Raw genomic sequence first — 18,256 nt, 5'->3', positions numbered from 1 at the left:
TTTGTTTGCTGATACTCATATGAAGTGCCTTGTATTATTTTTATTGTTTTAAATATACTCCATGACTCCAGAACACCTGTTTGATGTGTGGTATTAGGTAAACAGAAAAACAGGGGGAAGTGGTTGTTGTACTTCACACACTGTTGATCACTTCATCCTAACACCAGACACACTCTATGCCCAGAACAGCTTTCTGATATTAGAACAACACTTGGAACACTAGATGTGGCCAAGCCAGCAATTGGTACAGAATCACTGCTTCATTAGCATAGGTTCAAGTCACTAACTTGTCTGTCCTCCAGTAATAAGAGCAATGCGTTTGGGAGTCTTAAAAAGTTTGTCAATAATCTATCTCTACTGTTCCTGCCATTTACATGTCTTGCCACACTGTCCCCCAAGATCAGAATTCAGACTTCTCATTAAAATGTATCGTTTATCCATCTAAAATACCATCTAGAGAAAGAGCAATATAATTTGATGAAGTGGTTGTGTCTCCTGGATTAGGATTTGAAGTTAGTTTTTGTTGCAGTCCACCCAGCTGTGGGTTACTTCCTGAATTTTGCATATATATTGCCTCTGATCATAGATGTAATTGTGGTCTCTGTGACCATAGCAAATGCTCTCTCCTCAGCTTTGTTGACCTGTCAATGGTCTTGAACATAGCACAACACTCCTATACCCCTGTTATAATGCGGCTGGATGAGAAAGCACTCACCTGCTTAAATTTTTTAGCTGTCCAGTTGTCAGCACAGAATGGCCAATGGCGGCTTCACTTTCTGGTGTTCCCCAAGGGCAGCATAGTGTCGCAGCAAGCAGAGCTTTTACTTTGCTGTGACAGCAGTCTAGGTTCAATCCTGACCTCCAGTGCTGTCAGTGTGGAGTTCTTGGGAATGCATGGATTTTCTCTTGCATCCCAAAGGCCTGTGAGTAGGAGGTAAATTGGCTACTGTAAATTGCTTCATGTACAGAGATAAGTGGTAGAAAGGGAATATGGGGAAAATAGTTATAGGTAAAATTATTGGGGCATCTGTTAGTCGGCATGAACAGGATGGGCTAAGTGGCTGCCTCCTATTACGTAGGGAAATGTGACTCCCTCCCATTTCTCAATTACATACTGCCCCTGTTTTGTCATCTAAACATAAGCCATTAGTTGCCATATTTGTACTGATTCTCAGTTGTATCTTATTCTACATTTCTAAACACCCTGCTCTCTCCCCTTCCCCCACATCTGAATTGTCGCACTATTTTTCTGGCGACCAGTGCTGCAAGAATGTATATTTTCTCAAGTATTGTGAAGATTGAATGCATTGTCTCGTGCTCATAAATAATTTCCTAGCCACTAATTTCATGCCACTCCATGTGAAATTTAAGCAAACTGTCTATTTTCTGACTCCCAATTGAGTCTTGAACAATGACTGTACCACCAATTTCCATCTAGCCATAAAGTTTTACAGCAGAGAATGGGCCCTTCAGCCCAACTCATCCATGTAGACTGTGATGCCTATCGACACTAAATGCATTTGCCTGCATTAGGCCTGTGGTCCATTTTCCTTTCCTACTCAAGTACCTGTCCAGATGTCTTTTAAACATTTCAATTATGTCTGCCTCTGCCACTTCCTCTTGCAACTTATTCCATATAACCAGCACCCTATGAAAAACTTACCCCTCACTTGTCGTAAATTTCTCCCCTCTCACCTTAAACCTGTATCCTCTAGTTTAGATCCCCCATCCCACGAAAAAGACTGATTAGCTACCTTATCTATGCTCCCCATAATTTTATAAGCCTCTATAATGCCATTCCTCAGTATCAGGTTGGAATAAACCCAGCCTATCCAATCTCCTCATAAATTCAGCCTTCTATTCCAGACAGCATCCTGGGGAATCTCTTCTGCACTGTTGCTGACACCACCACACCTTTCTTGCAGTGTGGTGACCAGAACTGTACACAGTATACCAAGTACAGGCCAATGTTTTGTATTACTGCAACATGAGATCCCAATTCTTACATTCAATGCCTTGACCTATGAAGGCAAGCATACCATGTGTTACCTTTGCTACTATATCCATCTGTGTCTGCTGTTTTCAAGGAGTTATGAACTTGCATGTCAAGACCCCTCTACATCATCACTCTGGAGGACCCTGCCATTTACTCAGTCCTGTCGGTATTTGACATCCCAAAATGCATTACCCCACACTTGTCTCGATTAGATTCCATCTGCCATTGCTCTGCCCGACTTTCCAACTGATCTGTGTCCTCTGTTCACAACCTTTGCTATCTGCTGCTCCAATTTTGTGTCATCAGCAAACTTGTTAGTCAGTCATAGTCATATAGCACAGAAACAGGCCCTTCAGCCTAACTGGTCCATGCCAATCAAGATTCCCATATGAGCTCGTTCCATTTACCCCCTGTTTGGCCCATATCCTTTCCTATCCATGTAACTGTCCAAGTACCTTGAATGTTGTTAATGTGCCTGCCTCAACCACTTCCTCTGGCAGCTCATTCCATACACTGTCCACTCACTGGGGGAAGAAGTTGCCCCTCAACAGGCCATGTTGAGTCCACCTACATTCTCAACCAAGTCGTTTATGTATTGCTAACAACAATGGTCCCAGCACCAATCCATGCAGTTCACGACTTATTACAGACTTCCAGGCAGAAAACTCCCCTTTGACACAACCTCTGCCAAGGCAAATTTGGATTCAGTTTGTCAGCACCTTGGATCCCATGTGCCCTAACCTTCTGCAGCAGCCCAACATGCTGAACTTAGTCAAAAGCCTAGCTGAAGTCCATGTAAGCTACATCTACCACATCAATGTTCTTGATACTACCTCAAAAAAAACCTCAGATTTATGCGATAGGATTTCCCCTGCACAAAACCACATTGACTCTTCCTAATCAGACCCTGCCTTCAATCATGTCCCGCAGAATTTTTTTCCAGTAATTGATGAAAGGCTCATTGGCCTTTTTGAATAAGGGAACAACATTAGCAATCCTCCAGTTTTCTGGTACCTCACCCATGGCCAACAAAAGAGTCCCAGCACTCTTCATCCTTGCTTCCTGTAGCATCCGGGGTTAGAGCCCATCAAGTGTTGGGGATTTATCTACCTTAATGGCTGCCAATAACTCCTGACACTTCCTCCCTCCTGACAGACACATTCCAGAATATCAGTGTATCCCTATCTCTCCCTTCTCCACAGCCTTCTCCCTGGTGTATAATCGATGAAGAGTATTCATTTGGGATCCAGCTCATATGCCCGGGCCCCACACACGGATTATCCCTTTTGGTCCCTATTCTTTCCTTAGTTACTGAGTTTAACAAGTTTTGGGATTCTTCTTAATCCTGCTTGCCAAGAACATTTCATGTTCTCTTTTTGCCCTCCTACTTAAGTTCTTTCTCAACATCCCCTATAAATCTCAAAGGACTCTCTTGAAACCAAGTGTCAATACCTGACATGTACTTCCTTATTTCTGATCAAACCTTCAATTTCCTTTAAACTGAGATTCTCTAATCTTGCTATTTTTGCTGCTTACTCATGCAGGGACATGGTCACTCTGAGCTCTTACTATCATGCCTTTGAATGTCTCCCACTAATCAGTTGTCTAGTGGCTACTCCCAATGCAGTTTTGCCAGGTCCTGGCTTATACAGTTGAGCAGCTTGCCTTTGAAATTAGTCCTCCCGCAATTTAAGATCTGAACTCCAGGATCAACGTACCTTTTTCCAGAACTACTTTGAAACTGACTGAACTATAATCACTGCTTCCAAAGGGTTCCTCCACAGATACTTCCACCAGTTGCCCATCCTCATTCCCCAAGATAAGTTCAGATACAGCCCCTTCCCTAGTTGAACACTCTACATGATGCTTTAAAAGCCCCTCAAATGCATTTTATGAATTCCAACCCACCTAAGCCTGTTGCATGAATGCAGTCCCGGTCAATGTTGGGGAACTTAAAATTCCACATGATAACAACACTCTTGTTTTCATTCTACTGTGATTTGCTTACATTTCTGTTCTTCTAGTTCCCACTGACTGTTGGGAGGCCTGTAGTTATAACCCTATCAAAGTGATTATCCCTTTATTTCCAAATTCTACCTATATGGCCTCATTGGCTGGTTGCTCAAGGATATCCTCCCTGAGTACTGCTTTAATGGTCTCCCTGATCAACAGTGCAACAGACCCTTCACTTTTATACCCCTCTGTTATGCATGAAACTTCTATATCCGAGTCCTGCCCTTCCCTCAACCATGTTTCTGTAATTGCAACAATATCATAATCCCATGTGCTGATCCATGCTCTCACCTCATCCATCTTAAGGTAAATGCAGTTAAGCCTACCTGCCCTCTCATGCTTCCCCTCCTGTTTCTACTCTGCCCACTGGACTTGTCTGTTCTATTTTACACACGATTCTGACTCTTCACTTGCTGTGCTGTCACTCTGGGTCCCAAGCCCCTGCCTCACTCGTTTAAACCTGCCTGAGTAGCACTAGCAAACCTCCCAGCGAAGATGTTGGTGCCCCCTTTACTTTAGGTGCAATCCATTTTCCTTGTGCAGGTCATCCCTGCCCCTGAAGAGATCCCAAATACCCTTCACCAGCTCCTTAGCCACAAAGTCAGCTGTCTTTATCTTCCTCTTCCAATGTGCATTACCACAGGGAGTAATCCTGAGATTACAACCTAGAAGTCCTGCTTTTCAACTTTCTGCCTAATGCCTATTGCTGCTCCAACCAATCCATATGGCTTGAGAGGAGTTGCAGCTGGACACACTTGATGCAAATGTAGTCACCAGGGACACTTGACTTGTCCCTGATCTCTCATTTTTCACATGAGAAGGATACTATGCTGACTGCCATTTCTACCCCACAAGTTACTACTGGATTAAAATAAAAGGAAAGATCTTGCCTTGAAACCCCCTCAGTCTCCTCACTGAAGTCTCGCTCATCAAAGCCTCTGCATTTAGACCTCAAGCCGAGCACTTCAACCTCCGAAACAGTTACTCTCAAAGTCGCTCAACTGCGCTTGCTTCATTTTATCTGCTGAATTCCTTATTGCAACTGCTGAAGCCTGATCCATTCCTGTAAGCCACAGGGTTAAGGATTGTAATGCAGTTGAGGTTGGCCTTTGTTCTACCCTCAAATCTAAGGTTGTCCTAAACACTGTATGCTATTCCCCCACTGCTCTGCTTGTTGATCTTATCCAACTGTCAGTTAAGTGCCACCTGAATTTAAAATGGTTTTATTTCAAAACCCTCCATATTGCCATCTTCCTTTGCAATCTATTTTGCACTTCCGTGTAACTGACTTATCTGCAACTTTGTACCCAAGGCCCGTGTCCCCTTCAGTTTAATTGTTTTATGATTAGTGGCTTTGTATTTAATTGCAATGGCTCTATCTGTTGAAATTCTTTGCATAAATCCCTATACTTTTACTTCTTTTGAGATGCTCCTTAAAGCATACCTCTTTCTTCAAGCTTTTGGACACCTACCTCAAATCTCATCAGGTGGCTCAATATCAGTTTTATAATAACATCCTAGTTACGCACCTTGGGGGGTATTACTGCATTAAAAGTACTGTACAAAACTTGGCTGTTCTTGTTAGCTGGTTTCTAATATGATGTTGGACATGACCATTTGTTTTTCACTTGCAGGCGGCAGTGCTCAGAATGGCGGTGGGCAATCGAACGGGCTGCTATTGTGAGCCGCTGGAACTGGCTGCAAGCTCATGTATCAGATTTAGAGTATCGCATCCGCCAACAGACAGACATTTACAGGCAAATCCGTGCCAATAAGGTCAGTGCAGCAGTGAGGAATTGATGGGAGCCAATTGTGTGTGTGTGTGGAGCTTTTTGGACACCATTCTTATTGCATAGTGATCTACAAATATGTATAAAGATCTGAATATTAAGCGTTTTATGGTATGTAAAACTTCCTTGCTCTGGAAGAAAGGCACTGGATTTAATGCTCAAGGTTCATGTGGCATATGTCTCAGTGATGAAATATTTGAGAAATAGTTAATAATTCGTGTTTAGAGTAGTAATAGAAAAGGGCAAAAAAGTGGACTAGGGCCAATTTCAGAGTAAGAAAAGAGCTTGTCAAATTGGATTGGAATCAAAACTTGACACAAAAGGCAGTATTTCAGCAATGAGAAGCCTAAAGTAGTGGTAGTTGTGTTGTAGATTGGAGACTTTCCTGTGAAGGAAAAGGATATCCAAATCTAGAGCTCCCTAGAAAACTAAATATGTGGAGATTAGAAGGAAGCAAACGGTAATGGTCAATGTTCAGAACCAAGCAACATAATCAAATATTGGTGTACCCAAGGATGTTTTGTATCTAAGTATGTTGTAAAAAGATGGGACTGATGATCTCTCAAGAGGTATTAACTTAGATGCATATGGGGCACAGTTGACTTGCTAAATCCATGGAAGAGGGTGCTGCCAGCATCATTGAAGAAGGGATTTTTAAAGATGTATACCAGGTTGAGAGGCATAGATTGGGTAAATAGTAAGAAACGTTTGCCCACAGCAGAGGGGTAGAAGACTGGAGGGCATAGGTTTAAAGTGAGGAGTAAGATGTGCTGGTCAACTAGGTCAGCAAAGACATGGTCCTGCTACTGGACTTTGATTTTGTGATGATAAAAATAGAGGGAGAGAAGTTGCATCAAACTTTGACGGTCCAAATGGTTTTTAAAAATAATGTTGCTTAATTAGATCACTGGTTTGAAGGTGGCAGCAGTGAAGGTTTCAGCAACAATTTTTCAGTCAGTAGATTATTGGGGGTGGTATTTGATGCAGTGCTGCACAAAAATAGAAAAGAAGGTTACTAATTAGTTTATCATTGTCACATATACAGAGGTATAGTGAAAAACTTTTTTGCATGCCATCTGTATGGAGCATTTCACCACATCAGTGCATTAATAACAGAATACAGAGTGTTACAGTTACAGGGTAAGTGCAGTGCAGGCAGACAATAAGGTGCAAGGCCATGACAGAAAGCAAAGGGTAGTTGAACAATTTTTAGATGGAGAAAAAATGTACCTTGATGATTCCCAGGGGCCATCTGTGGGACCACTTCATTTGATATACACAGATGGCACTTGGCAAAGCAGTCACCTGGTCTGTAGCTAGTCTCTCCCATGGCCATAGAGTTCCCAGTTGCGAGCAATTTTAATTCCCCTCCCCATACCTGCATCGATCTGTCGTCTACTGCCAGGGTGACACTAAATGCAAACTAAAGGAACAGCACCTCAGTCTGCCTGGGTTGCAACCTGATGGGATGAACATTGATTTCTCCAATTTCAGGTAACCTACTTCTCCTCCCTTCATCTCTCCTGATCTACCCAGTTCTTGTTTCAGAATGATTAGGGATGGGCAATAAATGCCACCCATATCTTGTGAACAAATAGAAAATATCTTCTGTCTGAACTTTGTTTGAGGCCCTAACCAAAATGCAGGAAAAAGTTAAAATAAAATTAGCAGCTAAATTGCAGATAAGAAAATTGCAAATAAGTATTTAATTTTGCAGTTCTCTGCAAAGTTGTTGGCCATATTTTCTTCTAGGGGAAGAAGCTTAAATTGCATTAACACATTTTATTCTTAAAATTCATGCAGCTGTGTTTAAGGGGTGTTTACTTTTACTATGTAAAGGAAATATAGTTGTCTTTGTGGGCTGAAGTTTGGGCAAGTTCCAGGGTCATTTGAATTGTATCCCAGGCAGCAATGGGAGGAGACTACTGGGGCCATGACAGATGTTTAAATCTTCATTGCCCACAGGTGAGGTGCCTGATGATTGGAAGACAACAGATGTGAAACATGAAGGGCAGCTGGTATGATCCAGATGGTTACAGGCTTATGAAACTAACATCAATTATAGGGAAGTTACTAGAAAAATTTGGGGACAGGATTAGAAAGCCATGGATCAAACAAAAAAGTCAAGTGTGGATGGCTATGTTGGGGGCATTCCTCTAGGACCAATTTGACAATTTTTTTTGTAGCAGTAACAAAGTGTATTAGAACATAGAATATTACAGGCCTTTCAGTCAATGATGTTGTGCTGACATTTTACCCTGCTCCAAGATCAATCTAACCCTTCCCTCCCACAAAGCCCACCATTTTTCTATCATTCACGTGCCTAAGAGTCTCAAGTGTCCCTAATGTATCTGCCTCCACCACCTCTGCTGACTGTTCCATGCTCCCACCAGTATGGAAACAAAACTTACCTCTGACATCCATCTCCTCTTCCTCTAATCACCTTACAATTATGCCCCCTCATGTTAGCTACGTTCACCCTGAGTAAATGTCTCTGACTGTCCACTTGATCTATGCCTCTTATCTTATACAAGTCTATCAGGTCACCTCTCATCATCCTCCTCTCCAAAGAGAAAAGCCCTAGCTCACTCAACCTATCCTCAGAAGATATGCTCTCCAATTCAGGCAGCATCCTGGTAAATCTCCTCTGCACCCCCTCCAAAGCCTCCACGTCCTTCCTGATGAGGTAACCAGAACTGAACAATACTCCAAGTGTGGAGTAACCAGAGTTCTATAGAGCTGCAACATTACCTCATGGCTCAAACTGAATCCTGACTAATGAAGGCCAGTACACCATGACTTAACCCCATCAACCTGCACAGCAACCTTGAGGGATCTATGAATGTGTACCCCAAGATCCCTCTGTTCCTCCACTGCTAAGAATCCTGCCATTAACCTTGCCTTCAAATTTCATCTTCTAAAGTGTATCACTTTACATTTTTCCAGGTTGAACTCCAGCCTAGATCTGCATCCTATCAATGTCCTGTTGTAAGCTACAGCAACCTTCTACACTATCCACAACACCAACCTTTATCATCTGCAAACTTACTAACCCACCCTTCCACATCCTCATCCAAGTCATTTATATAAAAAAAGTCAGAGCAGGGGTCCCAGAACAGATCCCTGCAGAACACCACTTGTTAGAATACACTCCATCTACACCACCCTCAGTCTTCTGTGGGTGAGCCAATTCTGAATCCACACAGCCAAGTTTCCCTGGATCCCATGCCTCCTGACTTTCTGAATGAGCCTTCTATGACGAACCTTATCAAACACCTTACTAAAATCCATGTACACCACATCCACTGCTCTTCCTTCATCAATGTGCTTTGTCACATCCTCAAAGCTCATGAGGCATGACCTGCCCCTCAAAGCTATGCTGACTGTCCCTAATCAGCCTGTGCTTCTCCAAATGCCCATAAATCTTGTCCAAGAATCTTCAGTAATTGGCCCCCACTGAACTAAGATTCACTGGCTTGTAATTCCCAGGATTATCCCTACTCCCTTTCTTGAAAGAAGGAACAACATTTGCCTCCCTCCAGTCATCTGTACTCCTGATCATAGCCAAAGGCACAGCAATCTCTTCCCTAGCTTCCCATAATAACCTTGGATATATCCTGTCCAGCCCTGGTGACTTCTATCTTAATGTTTTTCCAGAAGTTTGAGCGAATCCTCTTTCCTCACATTGATATGCCTTAGCGTATCAGCCTGTTGTACCCCATCCTCACAAATGTCAAGGTCTCTCACTGGTAAATACTGAAGCAAAGTATTCATTAAGAATCTCCCCTTCCTCTTCCAACTCTAGGCACATGTTTCCTCTTTTATCCCTGATCAGTCCTACCCTCACTCTAGTCATCTTCCTATTCTTCACATAAATTTAGCATGCCTAGGGGTTTTCCTCATGCCCTCTTCTATCTCTCTCAAGTCTGTTCTTAAGCTTCCTCCTGGTTACTTTGTAACTCTCCAAAGGCCTGTCTGAACCTTGCTTTCTAAACCTTGGGTAAACTTTCTTCCTCTAAGAGATATTCTGTCTCTTGTCAACCATGACTCCTTCACTCTACCATGTTACCCTGCCTCAATGGGATAAGCCTATGCAAGTACTCCCTAAACAACCTACATTTCTGCTGTGCAGTTCCGCCAAGGAAGTCTGTTCCCAATTTACATTTCCAAGTTCTTGCCAAATAGCATCATAATCCCCCTTCCCCCAATTAAATACTTTCCCATATTGTCTGCTCCTGTCCTTTGCCAAGACAAGGGTAAAGGTCAGGGAGTTGTGGGCACTGTCTCCAAAATGTTCATCCAGAGAGCTGACACTTGACCAGATTCATTGCCTAGTACCAGATCCAGAATGGCCTCCTCTAGTCAGCCTGTCCACGTAGTGTGTCAGGAATTCTTCCTGGACATTCCTAACAAACTCTGTCCCATCCATCCCCCTTTACATTAGGGAGACACCAATCAATATTAGGGAAGTTGAAATCACCCATGACAACATTTATTTTTGCACTTCTCAAATCTGCCTCCCAATCTGCTCCTCTGTCTCTGCTGCTGGGGGGTGGGGGTGTCTGTAGAATACTCCCAATAGTGATCACTCCCTTCCTATTTCTGACTTAAACCCACACTGACTCAGTGGACAGTCCCTCCAGAACATCCTCCCTTTCTACAGCTGTGACACTGTCCCTGATCAGCAAAGACACTCCCCCACCTCTTACTTCCATCCGTTGCTTTTGAAGCAGCTAAACCTTGGAATATCCAGCAGCCATTCCTGCCCTTGTGACAGCCAAGTCACTAATGGCCAGAACATTGTAGTTCCATGTACTTACCTATGCTTTAAGTTCATCACCCTTGTTCCTGATACTTCGCATTAAAGTAGACACACTTCAGCCCATCCAGCTGACTGCAATTTTGCCCTTTCAACTGCCTATCCTTCCTGTGTCTTTCGACACTGCATCTGCACAAAATGGACCAACCTCTGAACCATCACTTGGGTTCCCATCCCGCTGCCAAACGAGCTTAAGCCCTCCCCACAGCTCTAGCAAACCTGCCCACAGGAATATTGATCCCCCTCCAGTTCGGGTGTAACCTGTCCCTTTTGCACAGGTTGTACCTTCCCCAGAAGAGATCCCAATGATCCACAAATCTGCAAACCTGCCCTAACTCCTCAGCTGCACATTCATCTGCCAAATCAACCTATTCTTACCCTCACTGGCACACAGCACAGGCAGCAATCCAGAGGATACTACCCTTGAGGTCCTACTTTTTAGCTTCCTACCCAGCTCCCTATATTCCATCTTTGGTACCAATATGTACCATGACTTCTGGCTGGTCACCCTCCCCCTTCAAAATGTTGTGGGCCCCATCTGAAACCTCCCTGTTCTTGGCACTTGGGAGGCAACATACCATTCAGGAGTCTTTTTTTTTTGAAACATCTACAGAATCTCCTGTCTGCCCCCCTTACTATGGAATCCCCTATCACTACTGCCCTCTTCTCCCCCAACTTCCCTTCTGCACCACACAACCAGACTCAGTGCCAGAGACTTGGTCACTGCAGGTAGGTCATCCCACCTTCACCCCCCCCCCCCCAACAGTATCCAAAGCAGTATACCTCTTATTGAGGGGAACAGCCACAGGGGTACTGTGCACTATTTGCCCATTCTCCTTCCTTCTCCTGACAGTCACCCAGCTACCTGCCTTATGCAGCTTAGGAGTGATTGCCTCCCTCCAGCTCTTATCTATGAACACCTCATTCCTCTGTATGAGCTGAAGGTCAACCAGCTGCAGTTCCAGTTCCCTAACACAGTCTGTAAGGAGCTGCAGCTGGATGCACCTCGTGCATATGCAGTTATCAGGGAGATTGGAGGTCTCCCAGAACTCCCACATCTCACAAGATGAATACACCACTGAACCTGGAGTCAATTCTAACTATTCTAGCCTGGCACTAAAGGGAAAAAAGTCTAAGAAAGAAAGAAACTTACTGGAGACATACCTTAGCCTCCACCTCCTTTTGTCAAAGCCTCTTAAACCAAACCCTCAAGTGCTCCACTCTAACCCTTGCCCACTCCTCTTTATACCTACCTTCCTTTTATTTGCTGCTGTTAATTAGCCAATCAACTATTAACAATTTGTAAACGTGCCTCTTTTGGACTCTTGCAAGGTGAAACTCACAAGCACACATACAGAGACTCGCCTCTTTTCAAAGCTCCTGCTCCAAATCTTGACTCTGCAAGGTGAAACCTCAAAGGCTGATGAGAGTAGTGTGGTTGATGCTGTTGATGTGGATTCAGTAAGGCTTTTGACAAGTTCTCACATGGGAGACTGGTCCAAACAGTCAAAGCTCATGGAATCCAGTGCAAGTTGGCAAATCTGATTCAAAATTGGCTGGGTAATAGGGGGCAGTGGGTGATGGAGGATAGTTTTTAGAGATTGGAAGCCTATGACCAGTGGTGTACCATTGAGATCAGTAAGACCCTTAGTATTCATTATATACATTAACAATTTGGGCGTGAATGTAGGAGGTATACAAAGTTCCCAAGTGACAAAAAAAGTTGGTAGTCAGGAGGATAGTGTTAATCTACAGGGTGATAATGACTCAGTGACAAGATGACTGGAGGACAGCAAATGTCCCCCTTTCCAAGAAAGCCAGCAGAGAAAAGCCTGGTAATTGTAGACCTGTGAACTTGACATCAGTGGCAGGGAAGATACTGGGAAAAAAAATTGAGGTAGAGGATTAATGATCACTTAGAAAGGCAGGGACTGATCAGAAGGCCAACATGTTTTTGTCAAGGGTAGATCCTGTCTGACCAAACCAATTTGATTGAATTCTCTGAAGAGTTGACGAAGTGTAATGATGAGGGCAGGGCAGTAGAAGTGATTTACATGGACTTTAGTAAAGCCTTTGACAAGATTGCACATGGGAAACTGATTCAAAAGCTTAGAGCCCAGTGGATCCAGGACAAGTTAGCAAACTGGATCAAAAATTGGCTTGGCAGTGGGAGACACGATGATGATAGAGGATTGATTTTATGATTGGATGACTGTGAGTGGTGGTGATATCTCAAGGATGGGTGCTGGACCCTTGTTTGTAATATATGTTAATGACTTGGATGTGGGAGGCATGATCAATAAATTCGTGGATGACAGGAAGATTAGCAGAGTTGATAGCGTAGAAGATGGTCTTAGGCTGCAGAGAGATATCCATGTGTTGGTGAAGTGGACTGAAAAATGGCAGATGAAGTTTACTCCAGACAAATGGAGGCATGCATTTTGGGGCTACAAATGAGGCTGGGACATACCCCATTGGGAGCATTGAGGAACAGGGAGACCTTGTAGTACGTCCTGAAGGTGGCACTGAAGGTAGACAATTGGGTAGGAAGGCAAACAAGATACCGCCTCCTCTCTCCTGGAGTTTTGTGAGACCCTCTCTCACTGATCACCTCGGAATTCTTTCTCGCCCCTCCCCTTCTCTTTATACTGGCCATCTCGCCTCTCCACTCTCTGTCCTGATGCAAGGTTTTGACCCGAAACATCGACAATTCCTTTCCTCCCACAGGTGCTGCATGACCTGCTGAGTTCCTCCAGGCAGATTGGTTGTTGCATACAGGATACTGGCCTTCATTAGTTGAGGCATTGAATACAGAAGTAGAAAGGTTATGCTTCAACTTCATAGAACCTTGGTCAGTAATGTGTGCAGATCTGGTCACAAAGGTATAGGAAAGATGTGATTGAACTGGAGGGGGTGTAGAGGAGGTTCACCAGGATGTTGCCTGGGATGGAGCAGCTCAGTTATGAGGAGAGGCTGGAGACGCTAAGTCTGTTCTTCGTGGAGCAGAGGAGGTTGAGGGGACATGATTGAGGTATGTAAAATTGAGTATAGATATGGTGGACTCCATGAAACTCTTCCCCATGTCAGAGATGGATAAAACTGGAGAACAGAAATTTGGGGCAAGGGGGAAGAGATTCAGAGCAGATCTAAGGAGCTTATTTTCACCCAGAGAGTGGAAAGTAGTTGGAATGCACTGCAGGATATTGGTGGAAGCTGGGTTGCTGACAGCATTTAATCATAAAATCATAGAACAGTACAGTACAATACAGGTCCTTCAGCCCACAATGTTGTGCCGAAGTTTAAACCTTGCCTAGGATGATCTAACCCCTTCCTCCCACATATCCCTCTATTTTAAATTCCTCCATATGCTTATCTAGCAATCTCTTGAATTTGACCAATGTACCTGCCTCCACCACCACCCCAGGCAGCGCATTCCATGCCCCAACCACACTCTGGGTAAAAATACCTCCCTCTGATATCTTGAACTTCCCATCCATTACTTTAAAGCCATGCCCTCTCGTATTGAGCATTGGTGCCCTGGGAAAGAGGCACTGGCTGTCTGCTCTATCTATTCCTCTTAATATTTTGTATATCTCTATCATTGTCTCCTCTCATCCTCCTCTCCAAAGAGTAAACCCCTAGCTCCCTCATTCTGTCCTCAGAATGCATACTCTGTAAATCAGGCAGCATCCTGGTAAATCTCCTCCGCACCCTTTCCAACACTTCCACATCCTTCCTATAATGAGGTGACCAGAACTGGGCACAGTACTCCAAGTGTGGTCTAAGCAAAGTTTTGTAGAGATGCATCATTACCTCACGGCTCTTAAACTCGATCCCACGACTTCTGAATGCTAACATCCCATAAGCCTTATTAACTACCCTATCCACCTGTGAGGCAACTTTCAGGGATCTGTGGATATAAGCCCCCAGATCCCTCTGCTCTCCACACTCCCCAGAATCCTGCCATTAACCTTGTACTCCGCCTTGGAGTTTGTCCTTCCAAAGTGTACCACCTCACACTTCTCCGGATTGAACTCCATCTGCCACTTCTCAGCCCAGCTCTGCATCCTATCAATGTCCCTCTGCAATCTTCGACAGTCCTCCACACTACTCACAATACCACCTACCTTTGTGTCATCTGCAAACTTGCCAACCCACCCTTCTACCCCCTCATCCAAGTCATTGATAAAAATCACGAAAAGTAGAGGTCCCAGAACCGATCCCTGTGGGACACCGCTAGTCACAGCCCTCCAATCTGAATGTACTCCCTCCGCCACAACCCTCTGCTTTCTGCAGGCAAGCCAATTCTGAATCCACTCGGCCAAGCTTCCCTGGATACTATGCCCTCTGACCTTCTGAAGAAGCCTACCATGTGGAACCTTGTCAAATGCCTTACTAAAATCCATATAGACCTGGGCCGAAAGGGCCTGTTACCATGCCGTAAATAAAAAAAAGCAAAAAAAAAATCAAGTGTCCAGATGAACACTTGAATTAAGCTGTAGCTGGGGCAGTCATTATTGGGGTGCTCCTCTTGGCATCTAAATGCAGAGGCTTTAGCAAGGAGGCTGAGTGGTGACAAGCTGTGATAAGTGAAGGTTAAGGCCTTTCATTTTTCTTCTTAAGCCATTGCTACCTTCAGAGTTAGAAATGGCTGTCAGTGGAGTGATATGCTCCTCCTGTGACATGTAGGAGATCAGGGGGAAATCAAATGTTACTGATGACTACATTTGCAGGAAATGAGTCCAGCTGCAGCTCCTCTCAGATTACATGGATTAGTTGGAGCAGCAGTTGGACTCACTAAGGAGCATACGGAAGGCAGAGAGGGTTATAGGTAGCAGCTTCAGGGAGGTGGTCACACCAAAGGTTCAGATGAATGGTAGGTGGGTGACAGCCAGGAGGGGCAGGCAGATAATGCAGGAGTTCTCTGTGGCTATTCCCCTCTCTCATAACAGTTTCGGATATTGTTTGTGAGTTGGGGGTGGGGTGGTGTGGTTGGCTCCATGACTGCCTCTTTTGTACAGCAGCGCCGGTCAAATGTGGGCAATAGTGATAGGGGACTTGATAGTCAGGAACAGGCGGGTGTTTCTGTGGTTGTAATCTCAGATTGCTCCTGTGTCATGTGCTAGTGAGAATAGGGGAAATAAATGCAAGGCTGAGGAGTTGGTGTGAGCAGGAGGGCTTCAGCTACTTGGATCATTGGGGGCCCTCCTGAGGCAGAGTTGACCTGTACAGAACGGCCAGGTTACATCTGAAGTGGATGAGGACTAATTTACTTGCTGGGAGGTTTGCTAGCGCTGCTCAGAAGGGTTTAGTGTGGGGGGACGGGTGGTGGGAAAGCTGACACAAATACATATATATATATATATATAAATAAGTCCAGAAGGCAGGACAGGGAGCGTGCAAAGTCTGATGGGCTAAACGGCATTTACTTTAATCAAGAAGCTTTGCATATAAGAGATGAATTCAAGAGTATGGATTGGCACATGGGATTATGATATTATAGCTGTTATGGAAATGTGGTTGAAGGATGGGCAGGACTGGCAGCTCAATGTTCTGGAGTATTTCTGCTTCTGGTATGACAAAGGTGGAGGTCAGAAAGGAAGTGGAGGTGCATTATGACTGAGGTGAATATCACAGCAGCACTTGGAGGATATCTTGGGAGGAGCATCCAGCAAGGCCATATGGCTAGAATTTAAATAAGCAGTGGTGATCATTTTGCTGAGATTATACTATAAACCACCCCCCCCCCCCCCCCCCCCCCCCCCCAAGTAGTCAGTGGAAATTGGAGAGCAAGTATGCAGATAGATAGATAAGTATAGGAATACATGCACTAAAAACAAGAGGGTAACTAGGGAGAGAATAGGACTACTCGAGGACAAAGGGGATTTATTCCTGGAGCCAGAGGAAGTGGGTGAGGTACTGAATGAGTACTTTATATCAGTGTTCCCCAAGGAGAAGGACCTGGAGGATTGTGAGGTCAGGGGCGCTCTGCTGATATTGTGCATTTTGATTTCAGAGAGGAGGGGTGGGTCTCTTGAAGAACATTAAGGTGGATAAGTTCCAAGAGCCTGATTGGATCTATCCCAAGTTATTGAGTGAGGAGATTGATGGGGCCATTGCAGAGATCTTTATATCCTCTTAAGCCATAGGTGAGGTTCTAAAGGACTGGAGAATAGCCAGTGTTGTTCCTTTGTTTAAGAAGGGCAATAGAGATAATCCAGCAAAGTATAGACTGGTGAGTCTTGCATCAGTGGAAGATAAATTATTGGAGAAGATTCTTAGGGATAGCATCTACCCACATCTAGAAAAGCATAGACTTAATTCCCTCATAGTATGGCTATGTGCGAGGGAGGCATGTCTTACAAACCTGATTGTGTTTTTCGAGGAGGTGACAAGGATGATTGATGAGGATAGGGTTGTGGATGTTGTGTACATGGACTATAGTAAAACATTCAATAACATCCCTCATGGTAGGCTGATCCAGAAGATCAAAGCACATGGGATCCTTGTTGACTTAGATTGGATTCAAAATTGGCTTGGCTGCAGAGGGTAATGGTGGAAGGGTGATATTCTGACCAGCAGTGTTCCACATGGATTAGGGCTGGGACCCCTGAGATAGATATAAATGATTTGTACAAAAATATAGGTGACTGATAACACACATATTGCTGGTGTTCTGGATAGTAAGGAAGGTTGTCAAAAGATACAGCAGGACATTGACCAGTTGGAAATTTGGGCCACGAAATGGCAGATGGAGGTTCATCTGGACAGGTGTCAGGTATTGCTCTTTGGGAAGTATATAGAGTAAATAGCGGGGCCTTGGGAGCACTGATGTACAGATGAATCTTGGGGTGCAAGTGTATAGCTCCCTGAAAGTGGCAACACAAGTAGATAGGGTGGTAAAGAAGGCATATGTCATACTTGCCTTCATCAGTCGTGGCATTGAGCATAAAGGTTGGCAAGTCCTGTTGCAGCTGTATAAAACTCTGGTTAGGCTGCATTTGGAGTATTGTGTGTAGTTGTGGTTGCCTCATTACAGGAAGGATTTGGAGGTTTCAGAGGGGGTACAGAAGAGGTTCAACAGGATGCTGCCTGGATTAGAGTATTACTAATAGGGAGAGCTTGGACAACCATGGAATGTCCTCTCTGGAGCATTAGAGGCTGGGGGACCACCTGATCGAATTACAGGAAGTTCCCAGATTACGAACAAGTTCTGTTTTTTGAGTCTGTTCGTAAGTCGAATTTGTATGTAAGTCGGAACAGTTACGTACAATTCACATCTAGCATCAATTAGCCAAATGTTTATCTTAGTATATAGTATATATTTTGAAGTCATGATTACAGCGTGGCATTGTTCTCCCTCGGACCAACGAACCGCTTAAAACACACAATGTTTTAAGCGTCGCGCAAAGTAGTCCGCCTCGCGCAAAGAAGTCTGCCCGTTCATTAGTACGGACCATTGTGTGTAACTCTTTTTTTAAATAATAGGCTTTACAGAGGTCAGTTCGTAAGTCGGGCATTCGTAACCCAGGGACTTCCTATATATAAATTTATGAGAGGCATAACGTCGATGGCCAGTGTCTGTTTCCCATGTCAGTTGTGTCTGCAACTAGAGGGTATGGGTGTAACGTGAGAAGG

The 18,256-nt window shown here is 44.2% G+C and overlaps 1 protein-coding gene across 4 annotated transcripts in view; it reads left to right on the top strand.

Moving 5' to 3' along the window:
* The window catches only part of LOC127582868 (KAT8 regulatory NSL complex subunit 1-like), a 148,827-nt gene that overhangs the window by 63,976 nt on the left and 66,595 nt on the right, over positions 1 to 18,256 (top strand). For all 4 annotated transcript variants that reach the window (XM_052038479.1, XM_052038476.1, XM_052038477.1 and 1 more), the window contains one exon: positions 5,644 to 5,785. In XM_052038479.1, the coding sequence (XP_051894439.1) occupies positions 5,644 to 5,785 (142 nt within the window). The remainder of the gene's footprint in view (positions 1 to 5,643; positions 5,786 to 18,256) is intronic.

The sequence above is a fragment of the Pristis pectinata genome, chromosome 25, assembly GCF_009764475.1.
Source record: "Pristis pectinata isolate sPriPec2 chromosome 25, sPriPec2.1.pri, whole genome shotgun sequence".
NCBI classification, from domain to species: domain Eukaryota; kingdom Metazoa; phylum Chordata; class Chondrichthyes; order Rhinopristiformes; family Pristidae; genus Pristis; species Pristis pectinata.
Note: the sequence above shows the minus strand (reverse complement) of the source record. Positions and strands in the feature narration are given on the sequence as shown.